The sequence below is a fragment of the Halichoeres trimaculatus genome, unplaced genomic scaffold, assembly GCF_033239565.1.
Source record: "Halichoeres trimaculatus isolate MK-OKI-2021-1 unplaced genomic scaffold, fHalTri1.1 fHalTri1_scaffold_1, whole genome shotgun sequence".
Taxonomy (NCBI): domain Eukaryota; kingdom Metazoa; phylum Chordata; class Actinopteri; order Labriformes; family Labridae; genus Halichoeres; species Halichoeres trimaculatus.
In genome coordinates this window covers 10651744-10678405 of record NW_027437179.1, presented here as the reverse complement: position 1 = coordinate 10678405, position 26662 = coordinate 10651744, and the positions used below count along the sequence as shown (strand labels likewise).

The 26662-nt window shown below is 39.8% G+C and overlaps 1 protein-coding gene and 1 non-coding gene across 2 annotated transcripts; both read right to left on the bottom strand.

The window, feature by feature from the left end:
- Window positions 1–1121: 1121 nt before the first annotated feature.
- csnk2a4 (casein kinase 2, alpha 4 polypeptide) lies at window positions 1122–17950 on the bottom strand. Its single transcript, XM_074674031.1, has 13 exons — window positions 17799–17950; window positions 12362–12668; window positions 12166–12277; window positions 11979–12080; window positions 8610–8660; window positions 8280–8339; window positions 7978–8061; window positions 7788–7898; window positions 7505–7606; window positions 7294–7394; window positions 5299–5447; window positions 5113–5202; window positions 1122–2686 (listed from the first exon to the last, which is right to left on the bottom strand). The coding sequence occupies exons 2-13, from the start codon at window positions 12460–12462 to the stop codon at window positions 2568–2570; spliced, it is 1182 nt and encodes a 393-aa protein (XP_074530132.1). The 5' UTR covers window positions 12463–12668; window positions 17799–17950; the 3' UTR covers window positions 1122–2567.
- Window positions 8422–8558, bottom strand: LOC141799132 (small nucleolar RNA SNORA57). Its single transcript, XR_012599234.1, has one exon. It is a non-coding gene; the product is annotated as a small nucleolar RNA SNORA57 (small nucleolar RNA).
- Window positions 17951–26662: the final 8712 nt, after the last annotated feature.

Sequence of the window (26662 nt, the reverse complement as noted above, 5' to 3'; positions counted from 1 at the left end):
TTCTTGAAAGGCGCAATAAAAATAAGCCTAACTATGGCACAAAACAAGTATTTTTTTCTGATTTTAGCCACTGACGACATCAGATATTCATTATTACTGTCAATCAATGATACAAATAATGCTACATTTTAATTAAAGGTAGGAGTTTATAGTTTGTAATACAGAAGAAACTGTAATGATCTATTAGTCACGGTTGTTGTCCAGAATAGTGGTTCTCAAATGGGGTCACATGTACCCATGGGAGTATGCAGGGCACTTCAGGGGGGTTAGCAAGATTCAAAATGTATATTCAAAAAAGCAAAAATAAGTATATATTTTTACACAATTAATTCAATCAATGTTTGAATCAAATACATGTTTACGTTCATACACTGAATATTTTATCCAGTACCCCTCAAGCCAGGACAACACACATTACAGCAGCGTGGATGAAGCGAAGCAGCAATGCTGCTGAAAACACAGAAGAAAACGCACTGAAAGAGCTTAAACCAGAACCAGAAAAATTTCTGTCAGTATTTTGGAAAGTATTTGTGATAGGATTTACATCCACAAGTTGCAACCCACCCAAATTGTTGTCATTTATTTCTGTGGGGAGAAATTAACCAACAGCAGCATGAAGTTGGAAAATCCTCACTGGCATTTTTATTTTTTCAACAGACCTTTTATTTGAAATTAAGATTTTGTCTTTTCTTGCAAACAAATACTTATTTATCTTTTTTAAATTAATAATTAAGATTTGAGAACAGCCCTTTACTTTGATACCAAAAGAAGGCAATTCAGAATTGGAAACGTCACTTTTTTCCTAACCAAAACCACTTTAAGCGGGTCAGGTAGTACATAGCAGAAAAAAACATTTTCCAGGGGGTACATCACTTAAAAGTTTAAGAACCACTGGTCTAGAAGAGCAGTTTAATCAGTCTCCTCAAAGAAACTGCATCTGGTTGTTTTATAATGTTGTGTAAGTTTGCTGTTAGCTGAGGTAGTGCAAGACGAACAATTCAGATGTGTTTTGTACCAGAACTGCCCTTTAACTACAGAAGAAGACCTGTCTAATGATCATAGGTAATAATGTAGGGTTAGGTCAGCTGTCTTTACGATCGTGGACATGAATCAGTCAGATGTACCTGATAAATAAAACACCTGTTTATTTACACAAATATTTTCAAATACTAGTCTTCTACATAAGGACATAAAAATATATACAGTGATGTAGGGACTCAAACTGCTCCGCTCTCAGGTCAATGTATACATGTTTGGATTTATTTGCATTTTCAGGTTTTGAGATGAAAAACCAAAGAAAAAAAAAGATGCATATTTACAGCAGGGTCTAAAACTTACACTTTCAAACTCTGGCACTAAAACACGGGGAAAACTCTACTCTTCAAGTGCTATTCAACTTCAATACTTCCCTCAACGTGTTGGTGAAAGTCAACTATTAACTCTGCACAAAGCTTTACCCATGTTACTACACTTTACAGAACTGACGTCCCTCCAACACTAACAGCACTTCAGTCACCTGCAGATATTTACCGTGTTGTGTTTTCTCCTCACTCACTTGAACCCACACTTCAGCGTTTTCAGCGTCTCCATGAGTAACTCCCACAAAACAAAAACTAGGTTTGGTCAGTCTCTTCTTCCAACCAACTGAGTAAACTTTGGTTATGTCTTGAAATAATTCAAGAAAAGCCACTTGAAGTAATTCAAGGAAGTGGAAAGCAGCACGTTTGAGGAACCTTTTCTTTTGAGAACCTGAATGAACCTTACCTGGCTTCTTTAAGAGCTCAGTGTACAACACTAGAGTGGATCGAACCACTTATCCAGCAATCCAAAACATTTCCATATAAAACTAATCAACAACAAGGGATGACGTGGCGGAGGGAGTCGCATATCAAAAGAAGACTGGTTATCTGGTTTGGTAAGAAAGGCAAGACAGAACGACTCAGGCAGAGAAAGTGTTGAAGTGTCATTGTGTTCACGTACACCTGGAGCACAGAAACAGCACCAAACACTTCCAAAATGCTGTGATCTGGAGGGTGTTCACACTCATCTGGGTATATATGTGTTCTCATCAGGTTGTTTTTGACTGTGCTGCAGTAGTAAACTATACAGGATGTGCTCCTTTTGGTCCTGATGGCCAACGCCCCTCTGTCGCCCTCTGCTGATGTACGCATCAACCACTGCCTTCACAATCCAAACTGAAAACATGCTGTTGAGACCCCGAATCAGCCGTGGATGATACTTCCTCTCAGACTCATCACCACACACACACAAACACACACTCCTTCGTGTTCACTCTGGGGGAAATGAAAGGAATACCTGTATATTTCAGTTACACAGAACATTCATTTCAGTTGTCAGGTTAACATGTTCATTCAAGGGGGGGGAGGGGAAACATCTTTTTCAGAGAGGACGGCGCCCTGCAGCCAGGGGTTTGGTTGGGCGCCGTCACACCGGGATAGGTTTGATGTAGTGAGGACTGGCAGAGTGGCACCCGTCTGCTTTCTCCCCCCTGGACTGGGTGATGGTGGTGGTTCAGGGGAGAGTGGGTGTGGGTTTCGGGTGGAGTGTCACTGTGGCGCGCCAACAGCAGCAGGCACCGGAGTGCTCAGGGCATTGGTGGCAGCAGACAGGACCGGTGAGCCAGTGAGAGGACCCAGGGCAGTGGAGGCTGGCAAGGCAGAGATACCTGAGGGAGGAGAGGGGAGAGATCAAGACGTGATAACAACCAGACGATCAACATTTTCAAAGAGGGTGTGACAATACTCTGAAAGCAAACTCAAAAAGAACATCTGAATGACAGAACTTGGGCTCAACTGTCATTTTTAACCAAGGTACAACTTATTTTTGCAAACTTTTCTGATTAAATGACAGATGAGCTATAAATGCCTTTAAACGGCTCTTGTGCATCGCTCGGCTGCCTGCAGTGAGAGGAATGGAAAAATCCACTACCTCCTTTCCTCAAAGCTGCTCGACCACAACAGCAAAAACTGTTATTTCACTTCACAGGAACAGCAGAGTGTTTGTCTGCTGCAGCCTCTCCCTTACCCCACCCATCAGCAATTATTACACAAGACTTGAATCTGAACTATTCAAGACAGCAATGTCACATATTAAACACACAGATCAACAGACAGAAGGGGCAGTAACTAGTAACCGCATGGCAGCTGCTTGGTGATGTAAAACTGTCTTATGGATGGAGAGTGGTTTCTTCTTCAGAGGCTGATGTGACGGCTGTATGCGGTTTGAAAAAAAAATGGTTATAAAAAGTGAAAAAGGATGTTAAAGGAGTCAGAGTTCTTCTCCATTAGCCTGATTTCATCTAGAGTCCTCTACACTGCCATGTGCTGTTAGTCAAAGAGGATGATCAGCAAACTATGTTTTGTGTTTTAACCTGTAATAAAGTAAGGTCCTGCAAAAAGAGGTTCAAAAAGTATGATTAATAAAATTTTGATGAAAAAAAATAGTTTATCTAATATAATCTGACTCTGTTAGCCATTTGACAGTCATGAAATTGGTGCACATGTTTGTTCAAGCTATGTTTTTGATCTGGCAGCTTAATACCAGCAACTTTCAAAGTAAAACAAACTGTGTCAAAATCGGTTTGTAATTAGCTTGACTACGACGAAAAATCGAAATAATGAGTGGAGCCAGACCAGAGTCAACAGGTTTGAGGTTTTACAGCCCGACATGTATGAAGAGAGACTAAATAATTGAATGTGTGGTCTGTGACTCCAGCTGTCTGTCAGTCATGAGGCTTGTTGGACTGAACATGCAGCTGGTGTAAGTTGACACACTACCTGCGTTTGTTTATATCTGGCATGCCGCGCGCGCGGACTGATACACTAAGCGTCGAGCGCCTCGTAGCCAGCTGTGGCTCTGCAGTGGAGGTAGCGCCGTTTTACGACACGATGAGAACTAGAGCCTCATTTAGCGGTGTTTGTGTGTGAAAGTAACGCGCTGAAAATTCTCTGAATAAAGCGTGAATGCAGACCGGTATCAGAGTTTTTCGGTGGGAGTCCGTTTATTTGTGTTTTTGGTCAAGTAAAATATGGCCCCGTCTGAGTGCAGAGGAAACCGGCTGACGAGCAGGGAGGGGGTGTTTGGTGTGAGCGCCCTGGGCTTCTGCTGCACAAAAAATCTGCTGTAGTGGTAATTTCTGCCCTAAACCTTGTGATAGGACCCAACTTGTTCCATCCCGGAGTATCACTTTAAGGTAATCCTGAAATTTTTATTTTGAATTACATTTTTTATGCTTTAGTAATTCAGATTTTGTGATGATTCTTTTTCAGCGCATCGATCATTGGATCATTGCTTTATTGTGACATTATCATTATCATGAGCCAAGTACTGTGTATCGTCAGTTACCCAGTGTTTCCTACCCCTCACATGGACAGTATCACCTCTTAGAGGCAGTGAAACGGTGGATCTACTCTGACATATAGAGGCCCCATCCGCCTAAAGATGCCCTGTTTTAGTTACTAGAAGTTTCACAGCCAATGACAGAAGCAATTCTTAACATTCTCTGCTTGTCGATCATTTTGCCTGGAATATTCTGGAAAAGGTCCTAAGAGACTGACCAGGTGATCTCCTTCTGATCAAGTCCAGCTGAGAACCAAACACACTCTTTATTCTTCTGACTGATTCACATCACACAGGTGGACCGTGCAGGTGAAATGTGAACTCTCGTCGCTGCTGTGGGCATTGAGGAGTAACGAACTGTAAAGTAACTGAGGGTGGAGTGAATCATCCATCATAAACACAGATTGCCTGTAAACACATGGGTGTAGCACTTTTAACTTTAATTAACACTTGACATTAAAGTTTTCCACTCCTGAGTCTGTGCTGGAATAAAATGTGACTGGAATGCAAATTATCATTCACTTTTACTTTTTAATCCCATTGTTTATTTTATGCAACACAGGATACAAACACGAAGAGAGTTTGTGAATTTAAGTGTTCTCTACATTCAGATGTTCTCATTTCCAAACCCAGGCTTGAGCAGACTTGTTGTGTATGTAGACAAACCTGTTTGATCAGTTGTGTATGCTGTTGTGAAACTCTGCTCAGACGTGTAAATAAGCAGACTGAAGACATTAAAGTTTGTTTTCTCACCAGTGATCATGCTAGCTGTGCTAACGGCTGGGTTCCCACTGGGAAGGTTGGCTGATCCGGCCACACGAGACTGATCTTTCACAATAGGGACTGCAGGAAGAACAAAAAGAAAAAAAGAGAGCAATCACACTTTCTGCTTGTTGTGATTCTGGTTTGACAAACTAAAACACGTGTATGAGGCCTCACAGAAGTAAGGGTGATCCATGGCCTCGCGGGCAGTCAAACGAGCCTGGTGGTCGTAGCGCAGCAGCTTGTCCAGGAAATCCAGCGCCTCAGGGCTGACAAGGTGCTGATTCTCGCTGTGGACGAAGCGCTCCCACCGCTTACGAGAATGTCTGGAGGCAAAGATAAAACCTGATGAAAACACTAAATTCTGACACTAACTTGGATAAAAGTAGAAAATGAAAAATCCACAGAGCCGATTCAAACATGGTGCATGAACAAAGCAAAGACAATTGTAAAATTGAAACAGTTAAAAATAATGAAGTTTTTATAATGATCTGATGACATCCTTCTGTAAAATAAATATGAAGGATGGCTGTAAGAGATTTACAAACTGCTAACAAACCTTTTGACTCATTGGCTGCTAGCCATTTTCAGCACATCTTAAACAATTTTTCAAGACACAAATAATGTTTTCTATGACTATGTATCATATCAAAACTACCTATGAAGAAGGGGACTCTCTTCCTGTTTTTGTTAAAAATAAAAAAAACAGAAAAAATGCGCTTTTGATCACGCTCATGAGCCTCTCCATGATATCTATCGTCTTTTCTCATGATCACACCGCTCTTTCTCTGAACTACCGCGACACATCCTCAGCTCGAGCGTGCGCTGCCTGAACTTTCCTGACCTGCAGCGTCTTGCTATGACTTTGTCATCTTACATCTTCTCCTCATATCCACACTGATCTCTCATCCAAAGAGCGCACTGCTCTCACCCACAGTAGTTTACGAGCATTATTTTGATTGACAGGCTCTGCCAGACCCCGCCTCCCCATGCTGAAAAACATAATCTACTTCTATAGATGCTGGGGATGGGTACTGAATTAGGTACTTTTATAGGTACTGACTGATTTCTGTCAAAAGTACCGGGTACTGATTCATGTAAAATCAAAAGGTACTGTGTTTAGGTAACTATGTGCATCCTTATGACTGTAAGAGAGCGGAAGAGTAGGTAATTTTCCATGCTGGACATGAACACAGCATTACAAAGTTACATATTGAAGAATAAATATGTTAAATTGAAAAGAATAAACATTTAATTATTAAACAAATCCTTTTTTTTTTTTTTACTAAAAATACACACAGAAGTACAGAAAATTGGTACCATTGAGCACCAATACTGATTGCCAAGTACCAGAAATCTGTACCATATCATTTCAAATGTGAAAGGTACACATCTCTAATAGACACAGTAATCAATTTATTGTTTAGTTATGTCAATGGCAGCGAATGAGATTCTAAGAGAGGATGGGACAGTAAGTACGTTATACTTGTTGCAATGACAATTAAAGTTCTATTCTATTAGGATTTTTGTAGCTGTAAATCTACTACTGGGTACCAGAGGGACAGTAAAAAGCTTGAAAAAAACACAAAAAAATCTGAATTTTCATCAACTATATTATTCAATGCCTAATTTACTTTATCTGCAAATGTTACAAAAATCTCTTTGCATTATACTTGTTTTTGCAAAGTGTTTATTTTCTATTTACTTACCATGATGTAGGGATGGGTACCTTTCACATTTGAAATGATACGGTACTGATTCCCGGTACCTGGCGATCGGTATTGGTACTCATCAGCACCAATTTCCAGTACTTTTGTGCTTTTATGTAATAAAAATATTGATTCGTTTAATAAAAAAATATATAATTTCATTTCAATTTAACATATTTATTCTTTACTATTGAACTTTGTAATGCTGTGTTCATGTCCAGCATAGAAAATCTCCTATTCTTCCACTCCCTCACAGTCACAAAGATGCATTTAGGTACCTAAACATGGTACCTTTGGATTTTACATGAATCGGTACCTGGTACTTTTGACAGAATTAGGTCGGTACCTATAAAAGTATCTAAATCGGTACCCATGCCTACCATGATGGCAACAAAAAAGCTAATTTTACCCACCCCTAGACAGGAAATCATCATCATCATGTGATCGCGAGGTGATATCTTACCTTCCCAGGATGTCATTGAAACGGGGTTCCAGCTCAATGTTGTACTTGTCGATGTAGTCATAGAGGTCTTCAGTTCCCAGAACCTTTGCTATTCTCACCAACTGAAGGAACAAGAAGAGTCTATCAGTCCCTGACAAGACACTTAAACTCTTTTAGTTTTACCACTTTAACAAGATTTATGGACACATCAACTCTTCTTTTTTTTATCTACCTGGTCATAGTTGTCATGGCCGTGGAAGAAAGGCTCCTTCCTGAAGATCATACTCGCCAGCATACAGCCCAAGCTCCACATATCCAGACTGTAATCGTACATCTGAAGAAAACAAATACAAGCTTTAGAAGAAGCACAAAGGGATGAAAGTAAGATTCTGTTCTGAGAAGCAAAAAAGAAAAACACAATGTTTCTGAGCATCTATCAAATATGTTATACACATATGCGACATAAGAGATTGTAACTGGTCTGGATTATCCAACACCCTTTAGTCCTCATGTACCTGATAGTCCACCAGCAGCTCTGGTCCCTTGAAGTAACGGGAGGCGACCCTGACATTGTACTCCTGTCCTGGGTGGTAAAACTCAGCCAGACCCCAGTCGATGAGACGCAGCTGCAGATAAAGACACGAGACAGTTATATAACACACACAGCGCATGTATTAGTGCAGACAGTGACTGTTGATAACTCACCTTACGATGTTCATGATCAATCATCACATTATGTGGTTTCACATCTCTGTGCATGATTCCCATGCTGTGGCAGTAGTCCAGAGCCTGCAGACAAGAGCAAGTTTTTCTAAAACATTCGTCTGAAGGAGTTTAAGAAGCTCCACAACAGCAACAGATTACAAGAAGCCTCTGTATACTGGACAACACACACTGTTGATGTCACAAACAGGTTTGGATGAATCTGATCACAAAATGTGCAGAAAGTAGAAAACAGGCCTTATGAACTCTTCACCCTCTGATCAGATGAAACATGGAGCGCTCACCTTAAGGATTTCGTACATGTAGAACCGGATGTCGTAGTCTGTCAGAGTCTGGTACAGTTGCTGAAGAGTAAAATAAAATCATGAAGGTTATCACAGCAGCACATCAGCAGCAGTTGTGAAAACATTAACATATCAGCAGTGGGACTGTGCCAGTGATTGAGGATAGAACCAGAAGACGGACGACCTCCTGGCACCGAAGACATAGCACTGGACTTTGTTATCCCTCCATCACATACACACACGTGTACGGGTAGACAACGAGTATGCCAAGAAAGGAGGTTTCTGGAAGCTTGTTAAACATTCTGTCATTAGGAAAAAGGACGTTCCTACCTTGAAGTCTGTGTTGTTAACGTGTTCAAAGACCAGGGCGGGCGTCCGGGACTGGAAGAAGTTAAGATTTTATTATTAGTGTGAGGAGTTTAGACAAACACAGACAAACACTAAGCCCTTTACATCCAGCTATAACTAAAGAGACTCATTCTAAGCAAAGGCACTAATACTAGCTCTGAAAAAACAGGCAGCCACACCGTGAGTAGCACTCATTGCTTAAGTTTTCTGTTCATCAAAACAAAAAAAAAAACCCTGACAGAGAATTGGTGTTGAACAGTCAACATTCAGCAGGAACTGTTGTTTGATGTCAGCTGCCTGTTTTTAGACTAAAGAGGTGAACGCACATGCTAGCTGGTGAGCTAGCTGGCTGGCCACTTAACGACTAACCTAACATCATGGGGGTCCAGTTTTCTTTTAGCCTCCTGACACAGTCCAGATTCCACAGCCCGGCCAGTGTCAAACGGGCCTTTGATGTTTGCCTTTGACCAGTTGAGTCAAAATATAAAGCGTGACTTGCTTTTAGTTGTTAAGCCTTGATTGAATAAGAGGCCTAAAAACAAGGACTCTACAGCTTTGATGTTGGAAATAAGTGATTCATCTGATGAAAAGTAAATCGACTGCTGACTGTTCATGAGTCTCTTGCTCTCACTGCAGCAAACCAAAGTTCTCTATCACCGTACTGACCTGAATATAAGACAAGGTTTTCTTTTGTTGAAGATAATGTGAAAAGTTGGGAGGTTTGTCTTATGATTGGGGTTTAAGCACTGACACATGCTTATAGTTGAGCAGGGTCGCTATATGACCGCAACAGCAGAGAGCGCCAGATTTTTACAAAGCCGGTGACCTCAGTCACAGCAGAGACGCAGTGACAGGAGATATGGACAGGAGATGTGAAATGGAGAGGCGCAGTGATTGTCCAGAGCAAAGTGGACCAAAAGTTTGTCAAGTTGACAGACAGCTGAGGCAGATTTTTGATGCTCATGTTGAGATAATGATGGTCCATACAGAGGAGGCCTCAAACAACTGTCAGGCAGATAAAATTTTGGAGTTACGGAGCGTAATGTCCAAAGGTCGCGTGTCCATAAACACTGTCTAAAAAATGTGAAATGTAAAAGAAAAGCTTATTGTGGTCCTCAAAGTGGCAACTTTCAAGAGACTGGCAGGAGTGTGTGTGTTTTTGTTATTGAGAAACATAGCGCAGGTATGCCCATTACCAAAGGTGTCATCAGGATTACATTAGAAACACAGATCTTAGTGATTGGACCTAGAGCCAGAAATTAACACATTCCCTTTTATTTCAATGATTATCTCAGAATTTTATTAAAAATAAGATAAAACGTAGATTTTGGTCATCAGATTGGTCTTGAAAAGAAGGCAGTGTCTTATACTCAGGGTTGTCTTTTAATTGGGGTCAATACGGTACATGGAATAAAAGTTTTAGACTTAACACAGAGACAAGTTTTACATGAGCCCTATTCTTCAGGACAGTAAAAGGTTTGAAAATGAGATTGAAGCAGGAAACAAAATCTGATTATCTCCTGTTTTATTTGATAATGGTCCTATGCTATGATACTTTTGTTTTTAAATATTGTAGACGGATCAGCATTTTATATTCCAAAAGCTGAATCAGCTACAAAATATTTTCATGCTAGGTTAGGTAAAAGGTGCTTTCTAAACAGGGCTCTCAGCAGGATCATTACAACTGGGGGGGGGGAAGCAACTAATATATAACTAGGGATGGGTACCTTTCACATTTGAAACAATACTGTACCTATGCCTGGTACCCGGCAATAGGTACCGGTACTCAACAGTACCAATTTTCTGTACTTTTTTTTTCATTTATGTAGTAAAAAGTATCAATTTGTTGAATAATAGAAAAGAGAAAAAAAATAAATTTAACTTATTTATTCTTCAATATATATCCTTGCAATGCGTGGTTCATGTCCAGTATGGAAAATCACCTTCTCTTCCACTCCTTCACAGTCACAAGGATGCATTTAGGTACCTCAAAATGGTACCTTTTGATTTTACGTGAATGTTCTTTTGACAGAATTTGGTCAATACCTATAAAGTACCTAATTCAGTACCCATCCCTGTGTATTACTACTGCTAACTATTTTGAATTTGCAGATTTACTTGTTACCAATGTTAATAAGGAGATGCTTATGGTCTGAATTGTTGGACGATCAAAGGTAAAGTGTTTGAGAGTCTAGAACGCCAAAAGATTGACAAACCACCTTTTGATTCATTTTCTCTCTATGGAGATTGATTTAAAACCAAAGACGGATGGTGTGTGTAGTAAATTATCTTTGTTAGGAAATAAACCCACATCAAATCACAGCAAAGACTACAACAAACCTGTCTTTGTATTTTTACACTGAATACTGACTCTCTTTTTTTTTTTGCCTTGGTGAAGGACAAGAAGCACAAACTAAAACCAGGAACCACACAAGCAGACACGCACACTGATCTATCTCTTTAACTCTATCTGATGCTCTGCAGTTCATCTACCAGAACACCTTCATGTATTTACATTGTGAATGATGTTAAACCTGAGAGATGGCTGTTTTGTAGATTCAATGTGAAAGAGGTTAAAAAAAATTACTAATCATATCAATTATCAGTCAATATTGGGAGCAGAAAACCAGATAACAGCTCCCGAGAATTTGCCTCACCCTCACTTTAACAACATGTTGAACAGAAACATGCACAACAGATCAGAAGTTTTCTGTTCCCTGCGTAGCTCTGCTGTCTCAGTGCGCTTTGTTCCTGGAACTTGTTGACAGAAAAGGATTAATGAGCTTTTAAGATTTAGCCTGCTGTTTGAGTTTTCAGCCCTGACAGCCTGGCACACTGCCCTTTAACACCAGGACACATTTGTACATCGTAAAGATTCCATATTTAACTTTTCAGTCCATTGAGTTATAGGTTGCAGTTAACAAAATATTCTTAATGTTTGCACAGACAAGGTAAAGCTTTGTCCATTAAAATAAAAAGACTTCCCACTGAGTAAACTGAAAAATTGTTATCTGAGATGACCATGTAGAAATATTAACCGATGGCATAATTTTAACTCTTTGAGTATATGCTAGGAGAGAGCCCTGACCTAACACAGAAACACGAGGCTGACTGGATACATCTATCTAACTAGAGTACTTACAGACACATACTTCCCAAGCACAAGTGAAATGGATATGCCTGAACAGCTGCTGGGCTCACCAAACTATTGGTACAGTGATGATATTTAGAACCCCAACCAACACTTCATGGTCAAATATAAATCACAGTCGAAAAAACACAGGCGCAAATGATGTCCCTGCTGTGTCTATGTCAGAATAATAAAGTGTTTTTTAATCAGACTGTACTCACAACTGGGTCTTTGACAATATCGATAAGGGAGATGATGTTTGGGCCTCCACGCAGGTTTTCTAGGATCTTGATCTCACGCTTGATCTTCTTTTTCTTCACAGGCTGAAGATAAAAGGATGAGGCAGAGTTAGTCCGATTGGCTTAATCGATCAGAGCCAATAACATGACCCAGGCCTCTGCTTCTTACCTTGAGTATCTTCACCACCACCTTCTCGTTATTTGTGATGTTGATCGCCTCAAAGACCTCACTGTACTTTCCACGTCCTAGTTTCCGCACCAGCTGGAAGTCATCCTGGTTTCTGTGAGTAAAGGGTTCAAACCAAACATCAGCTGGGTTGGAGTTGTGTCAGCAGAATGATGCTTCAGGTCAAAGAGGGACTCACCCCCATTCCACCACGTGGGACTCATAGTCCCAGTACTCCCTTGGCCGGTGAGTGTTGACCTCGGTGTACACTCTGGCCCGGCTCGGCACGGGTCCTGACATGTCCGACAGCTTGGCAGAGGTGGTGGGGAACCTTTACTGTGGTAGATGACGGCTGAAGCAAAGGAAGGATGGGTGGGAGGGAGGGAGGAAGAGGAGGGAAGGTGGGGGGCAAGGGGGGAGGCTGATCCCAACAGGGCAAGGGGTTTGGGGGGGCCTTTGCCTGAGGACGGGGAGGGGAAGGGGCCACCTCGGGCACGGTGGGATAGCTGTGGAAGAAGTTGGGAAGAGAAAAATGAAGATGGGGGATTTGATTCTTGATTTAAACATCTGCACAACTGGTTAGAGAACATCAACTATAAGGATAAGTTCGGTTAATACAGCTTTTACATTGTTTATAGAATGAAGTAGAACAAAATACTCACCCAGAAGGTTTTTCCTGATCCAAGCAGTGCTTTGGGAGATATTTAGATCCAAAATCGTGCAGCGGACGTCCGTATAATGGGATCCATCGGGGCATAGACTGCGCCGCTCCTAAAACTGCATTAATCGTCCAAAAACTCATGTTTTTCACAAAAATTCCATCATGGTCCGCTCCGGGTTAGTCCTCTGCTGCAGTCTGTGTCTCTCAAGACAGCGCTGTGTGGCTGTAATGACCTATGAACTGACGAAGACTTTGTTTACGTTTGCTCTCCAGAGAGTACTGCGCATGCTGTAGCTGACTCCTTTCTTTGAGGGACAAACGTAAACAAAGTCTTTGTCAGTTCAGAGGTCATTACAGCCACACAGCGCTGTCTGGAGTGACACAGACTGCAGCAGAGGACTAACCCGGAGCGGACCATGATAGAATATTGGTGAAAAACATGAGTTTTTGGACGATTAATGAAGTTTTAGAAGCGGCGCAGTCTATGCCCCGATGGATCCCATTATACGGACGTCCGCTGCACGATTTTGGATCTAAATATCTCCCGAAGCACTGCTTGGATCAGGAAAACCTTCTGGGTGAGTATTTTGTTCTACTTCAATCTATAAACAATGTAAAAGCTGTATAAACCAAACTTATCCTTTAAAGTGTTGTCAAACAAAAGCACCGATAGTAAGCACAGTGATAAGAGTTCGACCAAAAATTACGAGGCTTGGGATTACATCAACCTCTCTGTTGCTAAAACTGCTCTAAGCTGGCGGGTGAGACTCTGGCCAAAGTCAACACACTCTCTGATCACGAAGCACAGACGAGGTTATCACACCCAGTTAATATAAGACTGAACAAGAAAAACTATAACAGGAAGTAGTAGTGCTGTTTAAGAAGGGGACACACTTTTATTTTCTGGACGCAGAGCAAAGAGAGAGCAACGTATGGCACACTATACACTTAAAAATACACCACGATGGAGCAGGGATTGAACAATCTGAAGCAGGGCATCCCATCTGACGTCTTTTTGCTGCTCTGACACTTTCTGTATTAGCTATGGCTAAACCACCTCTGAACAAGACAGTGATCACCTCAGATTTCTTTCTGAGCTGTGTGATGTGTGCAAAGGTATCACACGTAACAATAACCAGCCGAAAGCAGAATTAGCAGGAGGACTCTGAGCTTTCAAAACAGTGTCAGTTTGCAACAAGCCACCTGTGTGCCTGCAGCATCAGATTGTCATTTCTAGGAACTTTATTAAAAATTTTAAATGGCCACAATTTGCAGGGGAAACTTCTTTATCCATAACCCTGTTTGTTGACTATATTCAGTGATTTACAGTCAAGCCTTGTAGGAGAATGTGTCGTGTTTATGATGCACACTGCAAAGTGCTGAACTCCTATAACAGCCATTGATTCAGTCAGTGAGTAGAATGATGAATTGTTTAAAACTGTTGTTTAAAATGAAGTATTTGCGATGTTTTTGAGTGGTGTTGGAAAGGGGTAAAAAAAATGATGCTTTATTTAGACACGCCAGAACATGTCCTTACCTTCATATTAATCTACACCTTTCTTTAATCAACTGGAAAGTTTCTACTGACATTCCTGGAGCTGGAATTCAATGTTCCAGATCAAGGATGCAGACAGAAGACACTTTACAGTTTAGGTCAAAATTATTAACCCCCCTTTGAAATTTTGGGATTTTCTTCAAAGATTTTGCAAGTACTGTTAAACAGATTGGTTAATTTGGACACAGCTTTTTCAAGCTCCTAGATTTTTATGCTTACACTGCTTTACTTTGCACACAGAAACTAAAAGACTTCAAGCCAAAAACTGCCATTATCAAAAAGACACCAGATATCATACATTATCGTGCTGAAATGTGCGCACCATGAGGCTATAAAGGCTATAAGGTATAAAAAGCCTGAAAAAAGTCATACAAGACTTTTGTTTTATTTCTAACTTAGTTTTTTATGCTAGAAAACCCCACTGTGTTTGCATGTCCTGCTTTTACTGGTTTAGATAAACCCTGAGGGTCAAGTTGGGTTTCCTGTGGGGTAACCACAGCAGAGAAAGTTGTCATTTCATGTAAGCACCATCAAATTCAGAAGTGGTTTAACTAAATTTTACAGCCAGAAATCACTAAAGCAGGAAGATCACTTTTTTTTTTCCCAGCGTTGGACAGACTGAACACACACTGCTCTGCATGTTTCTATACTTCCTGATTTCCTGATTAATGTGGTATCAGCAGAAGCTCTGATGATTAACATTAACAAGCAGCACCCTTAATAACATCTGTGTCTATAAAGCACTACTGATACCCAACCCTGCAATTAATCCACCGTGGTTATCAAATGTTAGGGATAATGTATAGTTAAAGGGTGGTTACACTGGACTGGAACCCTAACAAGGTGAGCAGGAGCAGAGAGGTTAAGTCATTCGCTAAAGGAGTTACGCTGTGGCTAAAACTCATTCACTTTATCATCCAACTTGTTACACAGCTAGGTACAAGAGCAATTTATTATTTTGCAATACTGATCGAGAAATGCACCAATTTAAGAAATTAGCATCTGAGACACTTTCTTTTCCATTTATCAGTCCAGAAACAGTCTCATTTTAGTGTGAACTTCATCAGGCTATATGCTGAAATCCTGAGGTCAAATTCAATACCTTTAAAGACTTTTTTAAAAACCTTTCAAATTGTCCTAAGACCTTATCGCGACTTTAAGCTGTTGTCAGCAACCAATAGTTAACAGTTGTAGTTTGCATTTTAACATAAACTATGTAACCTGAGAAGAAATAAAGCTTGAAAGAATAAATGAAACTAAATGTAGGTTAATTGACATTCCCATTACCACAACAAGTAACAGCAGTTATTTAAGACCAACTTAAAAAAACAACAACTGAATTTATTTCATCATTGACAAAATTTAGGACATGTGCTTGAGTTTGTGTTATTTTGTGTTATTGTAATCAGCGCTACATACGGATGGCTGCTAAACTACGGTACAAACTGAGTTTGTCGTCACATTAGCCTACAGATACATTGGGCTGCTAGTGCTACATATAGCCCACGTCTCACAAAATGACAACTTTGCTTGTTGTCACCTTTTAAACAACAGCGCTATGTAACTGTATTGATAAATACCTACTCTTGTTGCATTGTATCCAGTAAAAAGTTGATTTGAACGAAGAACATAACATTAGGATTAAGACTTTTTAATACTTTTTAAGGGCCTTAATTTTCCCACAATTGATTTATCAACTTTTAATACTTTTTAAGACCCCTTTTGGACATTTTTCTGTTCTAGCCAAATCCTCTGGTCGCTATGACCACTCCCGCCCTTCTTTCTGACTGTTTTCTTTACATCTATTGGTTTCCCCACCATAAAAAATCTTAACTCTGATTAACCAGCCTTCTCTCAGCTCTCAGCTCAGACTGATAGGTTATCAAAGCATCCCATGCAACAGCAGCAGCTTGCCATTGAGAAATAACTGACTCTTGTTAGAAGTATTAACCAATCACAAATGATTATTTAACTTAGCCAGACACATTTTAACAAATACCTATTCAAACATCACCACTTACTCTTCTCCTATTTGTCAGATAGTTCCCTGCCCCTTGACTGCGGACATAAGGAAATCGAGATGTAGATCAAGGCTGTGAAAGAGTTTGCATTTCAACTGATGTTCATTTTTTTGCAGCAGTTCCCCAAAGTACTTTTTGACACCATAGAAGTCTACGTTTTTCATCAGTTCTGGGTCTCAGAGTGCTGCACCTGTTTTACTGGGAACTGACACTTGAGCTTTCTGATGTCTTTTAGAAGTCTTAGGTTATTTGATGGCAATGAGCAAACTGTTTTCAGATGTGCGACATATTCTGGCAGTTAAATCAAACTACAACATAGGGCTTTAAAAAATGTAAACGTCACAGAAACTATCAAATCACAACTCCTTCCTAGTTCATTTTGAGTAGTTATGCCCCCATTTTCCACCTTTGTGATGAATGGTCAACATTGTGTTTATGAAGCCTCACCTGAGATGTTAAATATGTGACGTGAAGCTAAACTCACAACATTTAATACCAGAAAAAACATCAGGATTTCTTTCAGCACGTTTTCTTTTGCGCACCGACACCGTGACACACAAACATCATGTTGATTCAGGTATTTTAACATTTCTTTCTCTTGATGAATATCACAATTCATGTCATTGTTTGCTGTCCGTAAACTTAGCAGGCCGGGCACCAAATTAGCAGCTTCAGGCTTTCTATTACCTCTACCCTACACATGAATAGATAACTAGAGTTACTCAACGCGCCGGATACCGCCAATTGATTTAGCCATTATCATCTTAACCACGTTATTTATGTCCTCCATCTGGGAACTAAGGAGGGACGTGTAGGTCGAGTGTAAATGTGAATATATAATCACTTATAATCCACAAAGACACCATCAGGCAACACAAATTACGACCTGGATCAAGTCCTGCATTGGGCATTCATCTTAGCTCACCAGCTTCAACAATCAGCACCTTCCCCAGTGAAGCTTGGGCTTTTATTAGACATGAATACTGCAGTCTCACATCGTGGGGTTTTGTACTACCTGAAAATATTGTTTAGGACCATTTAGAGTCAAACACGTTGCGTTATTAAATCATATCGATGTGACACCCGCCGTGGTAACGTGATGTCGACATTGAATTAAAAGCTAAACGTAGTCATAGGAGGAACCCCGTATATTTATCACATTATCTCTCCTTTATGTATTATCCGACAGCTACTTCAGATGCATGTTGGTTAATTTAGAGTACGATCTGGTCGGAATAGCTTTATAAAGAGATATTAGTAACTTGTACGGGCCTAAGCCTGCTAGCACTAGCACGGCTAACGGCAGCGATTGATGGTCCCACCATTGATTTAGAGACTTACACCGGAACCACGAGTTGATATCATCGTTCAACAGAAAGACTAAGTTGTAGATATTTACCCCCTTGACCAACACGACGACAGAAAAGCTTCCCGATCTGCGGAGTTCCGTCGTTTCTCCGGTGAGTCTCAGTCAGGATGAGATTTCTGCTGTCTCAGAGACAATATGGCTGACCACCGCCGCCACCTACGTCTCAGAGTACTGCAACGGCAGCCGTAGAGGGACATTTCACAGAGCAAGCCGATTGACAAAGTGGTGTTTCTTCTTTTTGATGTTGACAGTTCACAAATATTATCAATACTTGGTAATAAAAGCAATAATATTGTTAATGCGGGTGGTTCAGAAAATTCACTGATCAACGGTCATGTCCTGACAGTCAGTTTGGGCTTTACATATTCATGGTGGGACTGCTTCCCACTTAATGAAGCTGTTTTTACAAAGAGGCAGCATTGTATAGCTTTCACAAATATAGATTTGTTTATCTATTTTTGCAAATTGTTTTATTTATTAATGCATTCTTATTATCCTTATTCTTATTCTTATTCTTATTCTTATTCTTATTCTTATTATTTACCCTCATTAAACCAGGAAGTCCCATTAGGTTTAAAAATCTCATTGACAGGAGAGACGTAGCCATGGTTAATGATACAGCTGGATTATTCAGGTTCTCCACCAACCTGCAGATATTCACACAGCCTGCACATATTTTTGAATAATAAATGAAAGTTGATCACTACTAAAATTAAGATAAGTTTCCTTTGACCTTTGCAAGATATAGGATTTATATCTCTTATAGTCTTATAGGCAGCTGGAGGAGGAACTGTTCTCTTCACAGTGCTATACATAAGACCCGCTTGTTATAATATTTACTTTTGTAGAAGTCAACCATGGTGACTAATTTTTATCAAGGGAAGAATCACTGCTTATGGTGATAAGATCCAATTTGATTTAGAATAATTCAAATTTACAAATCCCACCAAATTTACACACAATTTATGGGAACTATTCTGAAATAATGTTTAAGATTTCATTTCGTTTGTGTTTTCACTGTGAACATTACTTAAAGTGGTGCCATATTGCCATGCTTTCACAGCGAGATTGCGAAATTGAATTCTCCCACAACTTAAAAAAAAATTGAGACACAATACAATTTAAACTTAAAAAATAAAAATGGGGATGCAAAATTGTTCTACCCTACTTGGTGTGTGTGTACACCTGGACTACTTTACAAACAGGAGCTCAGCCATTTGACTCGAATCTACAGCAGAACAGCGTAGACAATAACAAAGTGTAAACATATAGATACATATGCATATATATTCAAGGTCAACCAATACATACCTGTATATATGGCTGCGTTTGTGGACGTCACATCACAATATTGATCTATCTCTAACAAATTTCAGAATGTGTCTGGAATTATGTAAAATATTTTGATTGGACTTTTGTAATTCAAACGTAAGCTGTGGTTTAAATCTTGCACATTAGTCCTAGTGGTAGTGCTTATTTATACATGCTGTGTCAGTATTATATTAAACAGATAAAAGAGTAGACATTCAAGTACCAGAAGTATATTTGTGGGTATGTTTGCTATCTCTGACAGGTTGGTTCTCCTCTCAACTTCAGTTGTTATTTCCAACATGGCTCCTGTTTTGAACACAAAAATGCTTCAGTGGGCATTAGCTTTTCTCTTTAATTTAAGGTTCATTAAATTAATTCATCATTAATTAAAGATGATTTTATTACACAGGAGTGGTCATCAGTCTTGCTGTATTGTTTGTTTTGTGTATCTGATTTGGATGGCAATTGGGGATTTAATGTTCAGAAAAAAAACCTCACGGATGATGGAGGTGATCATAGGTTTTTGTTGTATCCTTTAATACTTCTAAAAAAGTTTTATTCATTAAAAAAAGATATGTAACTCCAATCGGTAAAGAATTTGAATTAATTCATAATTCTGTTTAAGTAATTCAGGAGAAACCTCATGTGTCCAGAAGGAGGCGCCCCAACTTTGAAGATAAGGCACACTGCAGCTGGTTGTTCTCCCCATAGACCGTCCAGAGTAAAACAGACTCAAAAGAAGAAGAAGAAAAGGAGGAGAAGAAGAAATAGGGGGTGTCTTTTAAGAGTCAGAGTATATTTTGACAGTGACAGCTGTCAGTTTAAGATTGTGTTGTGTAATACTCATTTAGCAGAAAGGAAGGTATCAGCTTTGATTAAGTCCTCCACTTCAGCCTTCAACTGAGGACATAAACTGCATGTTTGTCGTGAGACCTTCAGGTTTGTGGGTCATATGAGCGTCATCAGACGTGTGTTTAATAAATTGTAATGAAATATGCTTAATTTTAATCTGAATATTCCTCAGCAGTGTAAAGTTTTTAATGTTAAATGGACTGTGTTTAATCAACACTTTCTCTCATCCTCAGTGCACTAAAAAGCGATTTACACTTTTAGCCTTATTCACCCATTCACACCATGTTCATACACTGATGGCAAAGGCTGCTTTGTAAAGATCCCATCAGTAACTCCTCTCATTCACACACTGATGACATGAGGACAGCAGGACCCAGGACAACTGAGAGATGACTGAGTGTACTGAGCCACTGCAGCCCTCCATTTTAAAACAAAAATTCCAACTGTACAACATGTTTCACATTCAAGATTAAACAGCACAATACAGATATAAAAAGAGGCACTTATCATCTATTATCTTTGATCAACTTATGAACTTAGACGAGCATATCATCAAACTCATCCAGCCCTGTTTCCTTCAAAATGCAATCATTGCTCTCTCTTATAGTCTCCCATTTAGAAAGCTGTTACTCCCTCGATACTGGCTTTAACTGTTCCTCCCTGAGCTCCTTTTTTAGGCTCTTGTTTGAAAATGGCATGCTCAGAATGAATTGTGTATACCCCCGAAATCAAAAGCTCTGTGTGCTTTATCTGTGACAACACAATAACGGTAACACTTGTGAGATTTCACCAAGAGTGTAATCATCACTATTGGTGCAACCATGCCAGAGAATGCAGAAAGAAAGGATTTCTTTCCTCACATAAAAGTACCTCACTCTAAGAAAATATCCCCTTCTAAAACATGCAACAGAAGCCTAAGAATCCAAACAAACATTTAGACATTACATGTGTTATCACCTGAAAAAGTAAAGCAGGTTTAAATTACAGAAATTTTAGTAAAGAGATATCGATGAGACCTTAAGTTTGGCACATGTTTGCTCTGTTGGGCCATCAAGAACTTACTAAGGACTGAGTTGTAGAGTCCACTTCTTTTTTTAAATAACACAATTGGTCTAAAAAAAAAAATAAATAAAAAAAAAAAAGCTGATTTTTGAAAAAAAAAAAAAAAAAAATCCTGAGATCTGTGCATCAGCTACTTTATAGAAATCCATCCAAAAGGTTAATATTTGACTTCAACAGGGTCTGTTGACCAAGCTGGGAATTTCTCTCAAAGTATGCTGGGAAATGTAGTTGTGTGATGGTGGTGTTTTTAGCTTGGTGGTTAAAACTTTTGCTCACAAACAGCGAGAAAGACAGTTGCGTTTTTCAATAGATGAATCTCAGTTAATAAATATGATTCTGTTGGAATCTGTGGAGTCTCTGCTCTCAGGGGGATGTGTTGTTTCTATTTTTCTGTGTGATAAAGCTGCCTCAGTGGTCACATTTCTTTTTGTTCATGGTAACGCTATGTATTTGCTTGATGCTGTATTAACAGCTTGATGTTTTAACTGTTTAATCATTGCAATATGGTTTATATGAGCTTTCAGTTGATTTTCTGAGCATTCTGTGGGTACACCAGGTATATATTTATTCAAGACAGTCTGGCCTAAATATAGATAATGTATCCATGTGTGACACCAAGGGCGTCAGGAGAAGAAGTTAAGTTAGTCTTCCTTGCTGTGTCTGAAAACCAGCCACTAGTCCCATATCACCTCCATCGTTGCATTACTCCATTGTCTTCCTGTTCAATTTTAGGACCAATTGCAAGATACTTTCTTTTGTGCTTCTGTAGCACTTTTCACCAGTTTTTTTTTTAAGTGAAATTGTACATACTTGCTTACAGTCGAGGGCTCAGCTCTGATTCCAGCCTGTGACCCTCCTCATGCCATTTTTTGCTCTATTCTCCCTACACCAACGGACTGGTGTCCTCATATGTTGCTGATTTTCTGCACAATCTCACTGCAGACTGGGGTTGACTATCAGCCCCAAGAAAGTGTGAGGGCTTGGCTTTGTTTCCCTTCTGTTTCATACCTTATATTGTCCAGGACCTGCTCTGTGCATTCAATTATTGTTTCATTTCATCTTCTTTATTTGTTTAATAATTAGTTCAATTTGACGTGTTTATTAGTAATGCCCTTGAGTGACCCAGCCATTCCAGTTAATATCCTAAACCAAAGACAGTTTTATCACGCTCTATGCTAGAAAACACTCTGTCATTACTGATGACGGGCATGTTTAAAATGGCAGGAGTCTCCTTTTGGCATCCGTCAATGAGAAACAGAGTTCAGGTGTCAGTGTAGTGTTGTGCTTGGAGCACTCCATCTTTTCCAGCACACAGCAGGCGGATTGAGGAGGTTATCGAGGGCAGCAGGTTTCTGTCAGCGCGACCATTCATTGTGCTCTTTGGGGCCTTGATTGAGGATATCCTCTAAACAATTGCTCTGGGTGTTGAAAGTAGTTCAAAGTTTCAGACGTAATTCTCTGTCCCATCCACCTCCTATTTCCAAAGCAGTCAGCAGTTGATTTATTATGACCAAAGATCCTTCCATGTCTCTTGAAAAAAAAAAATTCAGATCCACAGGCTTCCTTGCAGTTTTTTCCCTTCACCGTCACAGCGGAAAAAAATGTGCAGGACTTTTTCCAAGCTGAGAGGAACGGTCATTCTCCAGAGATCTCCTTCAGAAGGCGAACTGTGATTGTTTTGTAGGAATGAAGAGAAGTACCTGATGTAGTTAAACGACTGTGGGAGATGGATTTGGGTTGAGATTTTAGTAGACAACTTGTAAGGCATATGTAGGATCAAATTAGAATTTTAAAAAAAGTCAGAAACAGCTACTTAAGAAGATTTTCATGGGGCAAGGATAAATCAGAGGAACACAATGCCTTAACAGAGATATGATGGATGTCAGGCTGCAGCGGAAGTCCACCTCTTTCCTCCTTCAGTGAGTTCTGTGTGGACATAGTGTAGTTTTATTTTGACAGAGGGAGAAATCAGGCCTCAGATTTGTCACCTCTCACCTCTGCATTTAGGACCACCGCCCTGAAGTGAAGCTCAGGAGCAGGAGCCAAGCAGAGAGTAATCAGAGCTGGGCCCCGCTGGAATGATATTGTCTGTGCTAATGTCTCAGGTCATTCCTCCACTTCCTCCCAGTGCATGTTGGGAGGGAAACAATAGTCCCAGGAGTGTCTGCAACACGTTCGCCCCAACAGAACACTGGCCAGCAAACACACCCACACACACACACACACACACACACACACACACCAACACGCACACACACAAGTTCAACTGAAATTTCATGGTCAAACTGGCCTCACTTGACATCAGCAGACCAGGTCTTCTTCTGATCCACAGATATAAATGTTCCTTCTCCAACCACACAGTACACACAGTTTTACACAAAGGTTGACTTACTCACCTGTTACAGTATGAGCTGCCACGCTCCTTCCCCAGTCTCGAAAAGTACATTAATATATCCATTTTCCTCTGATGTCATGCCCAAGGCTGGTACTAAAATGTTGTTATCAACGTGATAACGTCATACTGCAGTGTTCTGGGCTGTAAATCACTTTACTGCAGGGAATCTGACAGCCTGTTGTTATTGCTCTGCTTCGTGATTGATCAGTGACTGTAAAAGATTAGAGGTTCATAAACCCAGAGGGACATCTGGTCATATATTAAGGTTAAAAGATGTTTTTTAGAGCCCGTTAGCTAGCATTAGCATTCAAGAACAGTCTCACTCCAAATGTGAATTCCCAGCACTCACTGAGGTTGACTGAGGATGAAGATCAACTAGGTCTGAAGGAAACTGTTCCCCAGACACTCACTTAATATAGTGAACGATCATTGCATGGTTTTGGAAATTTTTATTCGAGTGGTATTTATTTTTAAAATAAAAATAAAATAAAAAATAAAAAATAAAAAAATGTAAAAAATAAAGAAAAATTGTTAAAAAAATATCTTTATAAAAAAAAACAGTATAAAAAAAGCATGAAAGGTGAACCCTGAGTTTTTTGTTTGTTTGTTTGTTTTTTGACTAAAGTATTAGGGTAAATCAATGAGGTTTTTTTCTTTGGCCTTTAACTCATTTTTTTTCTGAATTTTTCTCGTTTTTGTGAGTATCACGTTGTATCAATATTTTCTGAAAAATAAAGCAAGGAATAACCATCCATCCATGGAAAAGGATTAAAAAAATCAGAAAGTCTAACCAAGGCTGGGTGTCTGATGGCTATTATCTCCACTGATGGGCCCACTGGAAGAAGAGATATGAGCTTGAACACAGAGCAGTGAGTGGGTGGATGACTTCTGTCCTGTCTAACAAATGAAATACAGTACCTTGAGGGTCTGTTTGGGGGTAAGTGAGGTGGTGGGGAACTGCACTGCAATCTTAGCTCATCCTATTTGCCCTGTGGTATCCTCCTGTAATGCTTACCAGATGGATATAAAGGTAGGGAAAGAGTAACTGGAGTTTCTGAAAGATTAATTTATGCTCAGATGGAATTTAAAACTGACCTGTACAGGGATATCACTAACTTTTACAAGAAATATCACCACACAGAGGTAGTTTCTCCATACATTCTTTTTTTTTGTCTCTTGTGTGTTTCAAAACGTCCAAATCAAACAATAAAACTTCATCATCCAGAAGACTGGCTATCCGTGTGTAGTTTTTTTAATGCCTTCAACCTCTGAAACTGGGTTCAGGTTTATCATCATCTATGAGAGCAGAAGAGATGAATGTTAAGTCTTTAATTGCGTTCCGGGAGGTCCGTGTCAAACAGGCCCTTATTTTGTTAATAGTAAAAAAAAAAAAAAAAAAAAAAACTGTGTGACTAGGGTAGGATTTGTTTATCAGATATTTAGAGTATTAAAATAAAGTACCTACTGTAAAGACCCATCCCTTGTAGGTGCAGGTGTATATGTGAATAGTTGTCTGTTGTCGGGGCCCAATGACAGCTGGTATAGAAGACTGGTCATATTTCTGTATGTCTCATTCTTTCAACTCCAAAATGTATCACTCACTTTGAATGTTTTTTGTGGAAAAATTGTAATTTATTTAATTTTTAAAGCTAGAGGTTAAATTGATTGTTTTATTTAAGTTTAGCCTGTCTCAATATGTCCTTTACCCATTCCAGAGTGAGATGTGAGTTAGTGGAGCCTTGAATCAGAGTCTTGTTCAGCCGCCCTGAACTCCAAATAAGGATCAGCTGGGCTCAATGACCATGTAGACCTCAACTGATGTCAAAGCTGGCATTGAACCAGGACCCCACGCCCCACAGGGAGGGTCTCAGCAGGGTCGGAAAGTCAGGCCTATTCTTTCCTGTTCATCTATGACATCTTCCTGCCTGGCGGCCTCAGGGAGCCATTGAGCCAGGCTCCGCCGGGCCCTCGGCGCTCCAGGATAAGCTCACACAGCAGCTTCTCATTAGGCTCCAGTACTGACAGGTGGAGCAAAACTGGGCAGCTGGGAAGTTCTGTGCAAGTGTGCAGTTATTTGTGCGGCCTCTGAGGACTTGAAGCTATAAAATTTCTTCCAGAGGAGGTGTGTGTCTGAACATCAACTCAGGGGTGATTTAGAGGATTTAGTTTAGTCATAACTGAGTTGTCAAACGGTTAAAATGTGATATAAATCTCATGGTTGGCTGTGACTCTGGTGTTGGACAGCAAAATGTGAAGTTGAATACACTCTGAGGGGATTCAACTGGTTATACACCAGAGCTTTGGATTAAAACTGACGCCTCTGACTTTAGAAAGCAGACAGAGCATCCGTCAGACAGTTGAGAGTTTCTGTGAAGCCACCAGGTCAACACAAGGTTTTTTTTTTTTTTTTTTTTTTTTTTTTTTTTTTTTTTTTTTTTTTTTTATCCGATAGAAACAGAAGGCATTTGATTATATCTTAAAGTGGGATTGAAGTTTCTTCACTGTGAATCATTTGGTAGATGCTTAAAATGAGACAGAGCAAGTTTTTTTTTGTCAGAGAATATCTTACATGCCCATCAGACCATGATCAGGTGACAAAATGCCACAGGAGCTGCAAAACTTCACACAAAATTCTGCTTCAACTCAAACTCTGGACCAGGGGTCACCAACCTTTTGGAGACTGAGGGCTTCCTTAAGGGAAATGAGTGGTAAAAAGGGCTACTTGTCTGATACAAACTTCCTGAACAAAACTGCAATAATAATAGTAGAGTAGTAATACTATGTGAAGAGACTACTCAGATGACAATGCTAATTATTCCACAGTTATTGTCAATGATTTACTAAAACATTAGTAGGAATCATACATAGCCTACATTTCTGTCTGGCCAGTGCTGTTTTCTGGAACATGCCTCACAGGCACCTTAAGTGGTTCTTGCAGGCCCCCAAGTGCCCACAGGCACAGCGTAGTTGACCCCTCACCCTCTGTGCACTTTCTGACTCATCCCACTGACTTTAAATATATAAACACACCAAAAGATCATCAAAATTACTGACAAAACTTATATATTTAACAGGAGTTTACAAAATAGAATGGAATTGCTTGCTTTTATTGCATTGCATTTTGTGAATGTTTTGCCGTAAAGTTGATTTATGTCATCATTTTGCTCAAATTACGGATCTAATTTGACCCCCACCCCATGTACAACCTATTCTTACCCCCTTGGTTCACGTGCTTCAAATTCGGGTCGAACTATTATTCTGATTTGTACTCAAA